The sequence below is a fragment of the Pimephales promelas genome, chromosome 9, assembly GCF_988280905.1.
Source record: "Pimephales promelas chromosome 9, fPimPro1.hap1.1, whole genome shotgun sequence".
In the NCBI taxonomy this organism is placed as follows: Eukaryota; Metazoa; Chordata; class Actinopteri; order Cypriniformes; family Leuciscidae; genus Pimephales; species Pimephales promelas.
This window is the reverse complement of record NC_142777.1, coordinates 17,056,265-17,069,111: the sequence shown is the minus strand read 5'-3', so window position 1 is coordinate 17,069,111 and position 12,847 is coordinate 17,056,265. Positions and strand designations below refer to the sequence as shown.

Here is a 12,847-nt window from a genome sequence, read left to right as displayed (position 1 = left end):
CAAATACCCAGGCTTATTACATCAGAGATGGCAGAGATAATAGAAGCTTGCGTTGCGTTGAAATACAGACTGAACAGAACATCAAATCGCATCGCCGTATGGCCAGATTCTACCCAAACTTTCTGTCACATGTAGTAATACACACACGAGTCAGAGAAATAACAAAAAAGTCGTTTTAATGAAAAAAAAAAAAGAAAACGCATAGGAGAAAGATTCAAAACTACGCATCAACACAAGAATACCTGACAGGGAAACGAACTCAAACTGAGGGCTTAAATACACAGAGCAAACTAAACAGCTAACATGATTATTTATGACAGAAGATTAAGAAACAAAAGAAGATTAATCAAACAAACTGAGAAACTGGCAGGCACAAGGAAAACAGAACCAAAACACATGCATGTAACATTTTCGGTGAGGAGAATAGGCCTACATTATACGCTAAGTTTCGGTTCATTTATGAGACCAGAGTCGAGTTTGCGCACCGGCACCTCCGTCCATGATGATCTATTATTTTCTACTATATTTACTTATTAATTAAAACCAGGCAATTGGTTGATGAAACATTTAACAATTAAGATAAAATGAATAAAAACCGAAATTCGCTTTAAAGAAAGGCTTTGTGCTTTCTCTTTGAGATCTCAAATGTTTGTTCCCCCGCAGGAATGCTCAGAAGGAAGATCGCATGCCGATGATGGACGAATACAAGGAGTACAAGCGCATCAAAGCCAAACTGCGGCTTCTGGAGGTCCTCATCAGTAAGCAGGATTCATCCAAGTCCATCTGAAGCACCCGGTTCCAGGAGCCAATCAGATCAGGCCCAACCAACTTGACATCTTGACTGTAGTCCATCAACTTCCACTGTCGTCCCTCCTCACTCAGCCACTGAAGAAGAAAAAATAACAAACTGGAAGAATGAAATTCTTCTTGATCTTCAGACTTTTGTTTTTCTTTTACACTGACTGAGCTTTCTCATACTGAGAATCCACAAAGGACTGAGCGATGGCATCAGTACGTGTATGTGGACATCAAGCACTGAACTCTTCCTCAGACCACAGAGATGGTCATCATATTTCAAACACCCACATCATACTCCTCCTCTCCCTAATTTATGGGGCTCTTTATGCTATTTGAGGGTTTGATTTGGGTTCTGTGTATGTATACTTGTACATATCTACACTATATTGTATGTAGGCATAAATATTTCAGTGTTTTTCTTGACTAAGACTTAGTGAATAATCAAAAATGATGGTGTTTTGCCCCCTCGCCTTTTGGTTCCAAATCAGAGGACTCCGGTATCAAGCTGGTGCTCTTTTTTTTATGACATTTGGATCACTTGTTCAGACTGACTAAAGCAACTCCAGCTGAATTGTCACACACTCTTCCTGATTCATATGTAAATTACACATCTGTGTATCTTCTCTATTACTGTGTTCACACCTTAAATATACATTTGACTAACGGCTGCTGCAATGAAAGCGATTATATGCCAAACGGACAAACCTGTTTTTCAATGTTAGTTCACAGCGGTACATGGTAGATCATTTCTGACACTATAGATAGTATGTATAGGTGGAGTTTGTTCTTTTATATATGTTAATGTGTCCTTCAGTTTTTCTCACCTCCTAGACTCATGGTTTGCCAGTGTGTAGACATTCAACAAAGCATCCGGTCATGACCAGTAATGCTCCAAGTTAGAAGAACCTCTTCAAACAGCTACATAACTTCAGACTGTATTTGACTTTTTGGGAAGTTCAGTATGTCATCTGATCTGTCATGGTCACTTTACAGCTGCCAGCTCAAATCCTGCTAGCATTGAGCGGAACTGCACAACAACTGCGTAATAAAGTCTTATTGAAGAGATAAGGATACGGGATTTACATGGGGTTGCTGGGATGGAGAGTGTTGCATGGTTTGAGGGGGTCGGATGGGTGGTTTGTTGTCGAGGTGGAATATTTATCAAGTGTATGATAGTTATAAACGTCAGTTTTCGAAAAGAAGATGTGATCGTGACAGAAGGAGGTGATGGAGATTATTTGCACAGCATTCTGGGAATGCAGACTGTTTTTTTCTTTCCTAGTGTTTCTCGATTTTGCAAACACTACTTGCACGCGAAGGCTGGGAGTGCAGGTTCTTATTTGACGCATTCTGGCCCATCTATCACTCACTGTGTGGTGTCGTCCTTTTTTATGACCATTATTTTGTACTCTCGTTTTTTATCGTCTCGCTTCCTGCAGTTCATCTAAGCAGTGTGGTTCCTCTGTGTTAGTGAAGCACCTACTTTGTCCTGTTTTGTAAATGCTTGTCAGTAGTAGGTTTGCATGGCAAAAATTTGTATTTCTATTTTTGTGCCATGAAAAATAAGCAATAAATTAGCATTGAGGCCTGTATCAGTGGAATGAGAGGCCTCTTGTATCCAGTATGTGCATTTTCAATAAACAGCTTGTGAGTATTGCCTGCTTGTGTTGATGCCTGTGGGGGTTACAAATATTAGACAAATGCTGTAGAAAGGTCAATATCATAATGACACAACAGAAGAAGTCCATAAAAGTACACTCACATTTGCCATTACAGTGAAATCCAGTCATAGTTTGCACAAGATGTCACACTCTTTTAAGGACGCCCACCTGGAGGGCAAAACAAGGCTTTCCTTTATTGCCTGCCAGTCATTTTTACTAAGTACTTTTAAAGGGGTCATGAATTAAGTAAATGTCTTTATCTTTTGACTTATAAAATATCCTGCAACTTTTGTAACTTGTAATTTCCTCTCTTCAATTGAAACCAAGTTCAGAAAATGATTAATCTGGATTTTGTCACATTGTTATGTCATGGTGCAATGAAAGACCGCCTCAGAAGAAGAAATTCAACGCCTACCGCTACGTCACTGCCTCTTTAGCCACGCCCACCGGGAGAACAAGGCAAGGTTTGGAAGTGCCAAGTTACTGTCTTTGCATTGCCATCAAAAAAGCATGTCAATGACAACCTGGTATGTGTTAAATGTGGGAGAGTAAAATACACTTTAACAGTACTATTGCTGACCTTGCATATCTATTTTAAAAAGATGACTGAATAACTGGCTTTTCTTTACAAAGATCTATTGAAATAAAACTCTAAGCAAATAGAGTTTTGCAAATTCATTGTGTGCCCTTGTCCTAGAGCTGCATCGTAACTGGTCTGGGGTTTGGGTCAGGGAATGGGGTCATAAAACACCTGTCTCCATGCAGGTACCTGTTGTAATGGCCTGTATAATACCTGTATGTAACACTGTGAGTTTGATATTTATAATTTTCCACCACGTTCAAATAATGTGCATAAATGTGAATCAATGAAAATTCTTGAGTCATGCACAGATCCTGGCCATTTTGCTTTCACACTGATTTGATATGGAACATGGTCACACACACCATCTATGAGATTTTACTCAGTCAACTGCCTTTTAAAAATATGGATATAATATTACTAATCTGGAATATTAAAAATTGTAATGGTAACTTGGCTGCACATTTACATTGTAAGCCCCTTTCTGCTCACAAAATTCCTTCATTGAGGCCTTGGGAACATGTGTGCACTGTGCAGTCTACAGTGTATGGCACCAATGAGGGACTGTAAGTCATAATCGGCATGGTCATTATGATTGCATTATCTTCATTAAAAATTATAATAGCCTCTATACCCTAAGTTGGCAAAAAAAAAAAAAAACTAAGAGCGCTAGGTAAACTTTGTGAATGGCATGACAGAAAGCTTATCAAGTTCTCCGCCTCTCCAATAGTGTAAAGGAGACAAGACGTGAAATAATCACGTTGGTCCACATTGGAAAACGTGTAGATGTCACGGTTTAACCCCCTCAAACGTAAAACTTACACGTTTGCGTTAACACGTTCCAGTGGAGAGACACCCGGATGTTGACCTATTCGCCTCTGCCATAACGACCTAGGCTGTTTTTATTAAACCGAGAAAAATGGAATTTTGTTTTATTGACGATCACTGATAAATGTTCTATTATTTAAAATGCAAAAAATATTTGTTATTTTCAAGGTGAAAAGAAAACGATTAATTTGCCTTCAGGGGCGGATTGGCAATCGGCAATACCGGGAACAATCCCGAACGGCCGGTCCATTTCGGGCCGAACCGGCCGGTGGTCAATGATATATATATTTTTTTGGATGAAACGTTTTATGATAAACGACTGGCGCGGCGGCCGCTCAGCTGCAGCGGAACTGTGTGTGTGTATGTGTGTTTCAGACTAGGCCAAACCAATACCTTCAATCTTGAGGGGGGATACGAGCGGCCCCTCCTAACTTGGACTGATCCTCGTTTTTCCTGACATCCGATTGGCTCAAACTTAAGGCGCCGAAAAGGAGTTTGGAGATTTGTATGAATGCAAGTTGCAACAGAGACAGACATTTAAAAATGCTGAAAAGAAGGAAAGAAGAGAAAGAAATGGGTGGGGCCGAAAAAATAAGAATGAAAAAGAAAAAAATGTTGGCACGAGAGGCAGCTAAATGCGCCAAATTAACAGACCTTTTCCGGGAAAAGGGTGCTGTGGCAGGAGGTAACGTTACAGATGAGGAAGGAGGACCCAGCAGCAGGACAGGTGCACAATTAGTGATGCGTTTATACACTGAAATTATTTATATTTGCATTTAAATATAGGCAAATATATTATATAAGGGATAATGTAGAGCGAGGCGGTTGTATTTGCTATAAAAACGATTGTATTAGTTTCGTGCCACGAATGCGGTCTGTTATTGCTTGATAACAGGCCGCGCGTTGCCATGGACACGCAGGATTCTAACCGTACAGACAGAACTATTTTCTTTAGCGGAAGCAATACAATAGTTTTGAAAAAACAGTAAACTCATTTTTAAATCAATATTGTGTGTCAAATTATTGATTTATTTGGTAGATAGCCATGACATAAAAATGTGCTGTTATCATGTTATAGCCATGTGTCCCTTACATTTTAGAGATATATACAGCAGTTTGCAGTGTGTCATCACACAGACAACATCCTTCTATAAGCAAGTAATCTCTGTATGTATGTTAGCTGTATGTATAATTGTACATACTATATTAGCTGTATGTGTAATTGTGTCAAATTATTGATTTATTAGCCATGTACTAAAAATGTGCTGTTATCATGTTATAGCCATGTATCCCTCACATGTTTAGAGATATATTATATATTATAAAGAGCAGTTTGCAGTGTGTCATCATCACACAGACAACATCCTTCTATAAGCAAGTAATCTCTGTATGTATATTAGCTGTCAAGGTCAGTGATGGAGAGGGACAGGTTGAGGATGACCCCTGCAGTCATATTGATGATGAGGAAGAGAAGGAGGAGGAGCAGGAGGAAGGAGAGCAGCAAGAGAAAGAAGAGCAGGAGGAGAAGAATGGAACCAGTATAAAAACAGTGACAGGTACAGGGGCAGTGTGCAGGGCTGGGTAGGCAATCATATTAGAAAAATAAATCAATTAGATATTTACATATAGGTTAAAATGCCAATAATTCCACATACCAGATAATAACCTGACTGAAGCACAGATTGAATTAGAAAATGTTTTATTCTTAGTCATATTTATAACTGAAGTTCTTCTCATGCATATGTATCTGCACATCAGTAAGCAGAGGCAGGGTCCATCACAGGGGAAGCTAAGCCAGGGAGCCAAGCTGAGACACACACACAAATCTCTATTTTATGGGACTGCATTGTAGTTTTTGAGTATTTGTAACTATTTTATCACTCCAACTGACTGTGCACATGACATGCTGGTAGTTAGCAGTATACTGTGACTTATGTGTTCGAGATTAGGTTTTGCTGACCTGGTTGTGTTCAGTGCAGTGGTGACTTGCTTATACAACCTGAGGAGGCAGGTGTCATCCTAAAGTTTCTTGAAGGTTTTCAGCATAATCTGATTCTCTTTATACCATAAAAAAACTATTAGAATTAAAATAACTGCAAAAAATCCTTCTGCTCGTGCACCAAGGGTACTCGCGTAAAAGGCCTCTCCATCTTAAAGTCCCGGGCTGAATTTCAGTCCCAGTACGGCCCTGTATATATATATATATATATATATATATATATTGCATTTTAAATAATAGAACATTTCTCAGTGTTCGTAAATAAAACAAAATTCCATTTTTCTCGGTTTAATGAAAACCTGACATCTACACATTTTCCAAAGTGGACTATTTAGGCTGCTTCATTAAAAATGTGACATTTAGACGTTTTCGGCGTGGATCCAGCCAAATGAATCCTTTTCACCTTGAAAATAATAAATGTTTTTTTTTTGTTTTTTTTTGCATTTTAAATAATAGACCATTTCTCAGTGATCGTCAATAAAAGTCAATTTTCTCGGTTTAATGAAAACCAATAGGTCGTGATGGTAAGTTTTAAGTGTAAGTTTCACGTTTGAGGGCCCGGTTTAAACCGTGACATCTACGCGTTTTCAAAAGTGCACCAAAGTGATTATTTCACGTCTTGTCACAATACCGGGTTGAAGAAATATTGTTTAGGCCACTTTTGTTTGAAATAATCACAACAAAATAACGCAAGTATGGAAATTGAACTCAGGTCTTCTTGATTAAACGCCAACGCTTTATCAACTAAACCACTGAATCTGTTGAGTTCAAAGGACTATTGGACGGGGTTTTATTGCAGGTTTGGTTTTATTTGTAGGAAAAATAAATATAGAAATATAATTTGACACAAGAGGGCAGTATTTACGGAAGCCCTGAACCGCAACCTAAAAAAAAAAAAAAGTCAGTAAAAAAAAAAAAATCTGTAAAAAAAAAAAAAAATCTGTAAAAAAAAAAAAAATCTGTAAAAAAAAAAATCTGTAAAAAAAAAAAAAATCTAGCATTTCGAGATTAAAGTCGAAATGTTTCGAGATTAAAGTCGAAATGTTTCGAGATTAAAGTCGGAATGTTTCGAGATTAAAGTCGAAATGTTTCGAGATTAAAGTCGAAATGTTTCGAGATTAAAGTCGAAACATTGTGCAGTGCGCGTCCACTGGCTCAGAGCGCGCGCGCGTGTGTGTGTGTGAAGTCGAACTGCCATGGATAAACACAAAATAGTAGCTTTTTACTTTTATCTGGGCTTTCAACAAAATTCTACACACGTCACACGTGCTACTGAGGTGTTTTCGTGCTCGTCTAGTCAACACTATCTGGGTCGAGAACACAACAGTAACTGTTCGGTCTCCTCTTCCCCGTAAATACGCTCTGGATACATTTTAAGTGCATCATTCTGTATCCAATCATTTGGCCGGATCCTGTGATTTCCTAAGATTTAATAACCACTTATGGTTGAGGAGAGATTCTGTGATATGATTGTAAAGCACTTTGAGTGTAGGCATATATGAAAGCGCTATAAATGCCCTATTCATTCATTCATTCATTCATTCATTCATTCATAAAGCTGGATTTCTCCATCCAGTCTGAAAAGTGTTTTCCGTGTTGGTTTTCCTATAGGCTAAAGTCTATTCCGGCGCAGTATATTTTATAACGTCCTATAATGGTAGACTAATGCTGGTAGATTGGCACCTGTTGAATTTCCTTTGATGAAACAAAACACACACACACACACACATACACAGTGTGAAACTCGCTATCGCGTAGAAGCTGCGCGTGTGTGCTTTCCATTGTCTCACATTGCCGCACACACAGGCATTCATAATGGCCAATAGCGAGTTTCACACACTGTGTGTGTGTGTGTGTGTGTGTGTGTGTGTGTGTGTGTGTGTGTGTTTTGTTTCATCAAAGGAGACCGAAAAGCTACTATTTTGGGTTTATCCATGGCAGTTCAACTTCACACACACACACGCGCGCGCTCTGAGCCAGTGGACGCGCACTGTTATGAATGCACAATGTTTCGACTTTAATCTCGAAACATTTCGACTTTAATCTCGAAACATTTCGACTTTAATCTCGAAACATTTCGACTTTAATCTCGAAACATTCCGACTTTAATCTCGAAACATTCCGACTTTAATCTCGAAACATTCCGACTTCTCGAAACATTTCGACTTTAATCTCGAAACATTTCGACTTTAATCTCGAAATGCTAGATTTTTTTTTTTTTTTTACAGATTTTTTTTTTTACAGATTTTTTTTTTTTTTAAGATTTTTTTTTTTTTTTTTTACAGATTTTTTTTTTTTTTTAGGTTGCGGTTCAGGGCTTCCGTACAGTATAGCCCTATTTATGGTTCTGAGTTTAAACTAAACCGTGACATCTACACGTTTTCCAAAGTGGACCGACGTGATTATTTCACGTCTTGTCGGTTGGGCACTGAAGTTACAGGAGTTTCTTCCCGTTACTAAGCAGCGGTAGGTCGAGTATCTAAAAGGTTATGGTTAACACGGTTAACGTGGTTTAACGTCGATGTAATACGTTGTTTTTAGTGTACCTTTTGCTTAAACGAGGAGCTGGGGGAACGCCGGAAAAATAGACATTTTACTCATTAGGCTGCTTCATTAAAAACGTGACATTTTGACGTTTTCTTCGGCGTGGATCCATGCAAATGAATCATTTTCACCTTGAAAATAATACAAGTTTTTTTTTTTTTTTTTTTTGGCATTTTAAATAATAGAACATTTCTCAGTGATCGTAAATAAAACAAAATTCAATTTTCTCGGTTTAATGAAAACCAATAGGTCGTTATGGCAAAGGCGAATAAACATCCGGATATCTCTCCAATGGAGCGTGTTAACGCAAATGTGTAAGTTTCACGTTTGAGGGGGTTAAACCGTGACATCTACACGTTTTCCAAAGTGGATTTAGGCTGCTTCATTAAAAATGTGACATTTGGACGTTTTTTTCAGCGTGGATCGAGGCAAATGAATCCTGTTCACCTTGAAAATAATAAATGTTTTTTTGCATTTTAAATATTAGACCATTTCTCAGTGATCGTCAATAAAACAAAATTCCATTTTTCTCAGTTTAATGAAAACCAATAGGTAAGTTTCAGTTTAAGTGTAAGTCTTACGTTTGAGAGGGTTTAAACCGTGACATCTAGGCGTTTTCAAAAGTGCACCAAAGTGATTATTTCAGGTCTTGTCACGATACCGGGTTGAAGAAATATTTTTAGGCCACTTTTGTTTGATATAATCACAACAAATTAACGCAAGTATGGGAATTGAGCTCAAGTCTTCTTGATTAAAGCCCAACGCTAACGACGCGCCTGTCTATTTCTCTAAGGGGGTTCGGGGGCACGCTCCCCCGTAAGAAAATTTTGTGTTCTGTAATGTTAAAGCTAGGGTATACGATTTCAAAGATTGTTCATTATTAATATCCTCGTTTAGATGCTGTTTATGGTTATATAGTATAATCCTAACAATATAAATAGAAAAAAGAACGAAAAAAATCCATTCACTCTATTGGCTGTACAGCCACATAAAAGTTGACCAATGGAAGCTTTGCGAGCGCAAAGCTACATTGGTCAACTGCTCTCATCCAGTCACCAGCTACACTTGAAACTCCGCCTGGAGCTCGCGTCTCCACCCCGACCGCGCCCAACCACGCCCGACCGCGCCCCCCTTCTGCGTCATGAGAATCGCGCACGTTAGCAGGTGACCAGGTGACCGCACACGGTAGCTAGCTAAGTAGCACATCAGACAGCAATGGATAACAACGAAAAATACATCAGCAAGCGTCCCCTGCTTGCCCCTACAAGAAAGTTAGGACGGAAGAGAAAGTCGTTTGAGGAAAAAGCAGAGACGAAAAGAAAATGTGAAGAACGCCGAAAGTTGAGTAGGATAAATATAGGGTTCACCATTGACCGATGGAGGAAACTTCAGCGAGATCTGGGACTGAAGACCGACGCTGACACGGCTGACTTTTTGTTGAGCAGGTAAACATTTATTTGTACTCTTATATGGTGTGACGTGTTACATAAATAGCTTTTTATCAGTCTGAAAACTTGCTAATGCTGCCGGTGTTCTGTCGATTTTTGCTGCCTTGTCGAAAAATGCTACCGTAGCGCGAATTGATCACAGAATGCCGATTAAAGTCGTATGAAATACAATTCTAATACAATTCTAAGTTATGAGTAGCTACTGTAGACTACTGTTTTTATTTTTAAAACGGTGTGAAAAGTAAAAATTATCATTAAAAATATTCATCTTTGACTTGTCAAAGTACACCTTTTCTTATAGTAACTGAAACTTTCAGTTATTCCTTTTCAGCTGGCTGACCGCACAAATATTCATATGGTAGTAAGCATTTTTTTAAAGGGAAATTATACATTATAACAGGAAAATGTACCTTTTGTATAAAAAAAAACAAACAAACAAACAAAAAAACTGAGTCTGCACATGCGCATAACCGGTAAGTAGGAAATCTCGATGGGTAGCATGAATTGTCAGAACACCGGTCGGCATTGGAATGTTAGCTGTTTAGCATCACCTGTATCACGGTTCAAAGTAAATATATTTCTTGAAGTGCTTGAATATATTGCAGTATGCCTAGCGGGTTTCTGTTCGAGCCGATCGGAATTTAAACAAGATGCGCTGTATGATGCTATAACAATTACTCAAAACCTTAGCAATACTATTGATATCATACTTATGGTGGTGGGTAGTGTAGAACATTTCTGACCATGTCCATCCCTTTACTCCCGATACACACGTTCAAAACACCAAATTATTAATGTGAAAACAAATTTAACTAACGTTACGTTTTTCAAAAAAAAAAAAAAAAAAGAGGCGGGATGAGTTTTTCAAAACTCCCCTCCCGTTTCAGGCTCTCTCGACCGATTTTCAACATCGTATACTACATGCAGCTTTAAATTCAGCAGTCTGGTGCACTTTGAGAGTTCAAAATTAAAAGCTCCAACCCATATTCAGGGTGCAAATTAAACAGAGAAAAATTTGAACCTTTTAGTTAGTGTCTGTCTTTGCATTTACAAAACTAGGTAGGATTAACGCATATTTGTCTTTGACATCTTTGTATGGCTATTTTCGCTGTCCTTTTAGACTCTATAGTGCCATTTTCTCTCACCAGCTTAAATGTTAACATCACTCTACACACGACATAATAGCGTAGCCTACCTCCAGCAGGCAAACAATAAAAAAAAAATGTAGTTTAGTATGCAAGGATGCCAAGGAATAATTAGCCTATATGTTTAAAAGTAGTCTATGTCAAATAATTATTACAATAAGTTGGACAAATTAACCCTTTGATGCGCAAGCTATGGATACCCCTTCTAATGCGCAACATGGGTCTAAAAAAGACCCGTATTCATTTCCTATGTTATTTCAGTGATGGCTGAGTGTTTTCTTTGCTGAATCTTTAAAATATATGTATTTTATCATTTGTTATTCCAGGTAGGCTATTCATTAAATATCTTGTTTAATAATTTAATTTAATAATTTTAATAATTCAATCATTTTTTGATAGCCTACTGTCTGGCTATCATGAAAAAATATGCATTATGAAGCAAAAAAATACACCAGAGACCACAGACTGAGTTCTTAAGGTCATTTATTTTATCAATAAAAACAAAAACTTTCTTCAACAATTAGTGTCAGTTTCAAAACACATTCTATAAGAACGGACACTTCCAGTTATTGTCTATTAATGGCTGAGCTGTGTTCGTTGCCATTTAATGCTTTGTAACCACAGACAGTTGAAAGTCATAATAAAATGAGACGATGCGCAGCCAGCAAAGTTGCAGGGCTCGTCAGTCTGACACGTGTAAACACAACACTTACTGACGTCTTCACTTCCAGGTCAAGAAGCTGTCAATCAAAAACTCAGTAGCCAATGAGAATACACTGCTACTATCCCGCCCCCACGAGAGATTTGTGTCAGAACAGCGAACGCAAACTCAGGGAGTGTAAACGAAAACATCAGAAGCGTAAATGAAAACTCTGGAAGCGCATTTGTAAGTGTAGATCAGTAAATGAAATATGAGGAATAGTTAGCAAAACATGTAGTGTATTAAAAACAAAGTCAAAAAAATTGCTTGCGGTTCATTCTTTTTCAGTTTCAAAGATATTTTATTCAGTTTCAATTTATATTTTCATTAGTTTCTTGAAAAGTTACGTTCATTTTTATTGGCTCAAAATTAATTCCATAATTGCTCAAGTGGAATGGATTTGACTGATGGCGCTCTGAAAAGTGAACAGACAAATGCACTGAATGGGCTATATGCACGTGGCAGATTTTCAGTCTCAATTCAAATCATCAAAGTCTGGTTCAGGTCTTGAAGAAATTGCTCAGAGTCGAGGTCTTGGGTCTCAGAAGAAGTAACTTTATTGAGCAGTTCAACAAAGTGAGATGCCAGCTGGCCATCTGATCTTACAATGGCCAGCACTCATTTCTTATACCTTGTGGTAGCCAATCAGCACTTAAATCGTTATCTTTTCTCTCTTTGCTCCTCCTTATTACTCCTCCCAGATTACAAACACCTGCATCATTATTTTTATTTTTAATTGGGGCAAACTTCTTTGCACATGCGTATCTCCTTCCAGATTAAAAACTCCTGCATCATAATTTTATTTTTAATTGGGGCAACCTTCTGGCGCATGCGTATCTTTTAAAAATGCCTTTATACATGATTTTCAGGTACTTTTCCATGCCCTTTCACCGAGTTTCTTCTCCTGTCCTTACTTGACTTGCCTTTGCTCGGCATTACCTCATTCAGACACATGCACGCTTCTCTCACATGTACATAGGACAAGCAGAATTCTCCAACACTATATGCACGCTTAAGTTCCGCATTTGACGCAAGGATGCTCGTCCATTTCCGGTTGTGGAGATTTAAGCGGAGGAGAACAGAGGAAAACGGGATTATGGCAGAGTCTTCAAAATTTACTGTCCTCCCGAAACGAAACGTACAT

General features: G+C 38.2%; 1 protein-coding gene across 4 annotated transcripts in view; it reads left to right on the top strand.

The window, feature by feature from the left end:
* The window catches only part of fam13b (family with sequence similarity 13 member B), a 53,657-nt gene extending 52,523 nt beyond the window's left edge, over window positions 1-1,134 (top strand). For all 4 annotated transcript variants that reach the window (XM_039648616.2, XM_039648614.2, XM_039648615.2 and 1 more), the window contains one exon: window positions 664-1,134. In XM_039648616.2, the coding sequence (XP_039504550.2) occupies window positions 664-787 (124 nt within the window). In that variant the 3' untranslated portion in view covers window positions 788-1,134. The remainder of the gene's footprint in view (window positions 1-663) is intronic.
* Window positions 1,135-12,847: the final 11,713 nt, after the last annotated feature.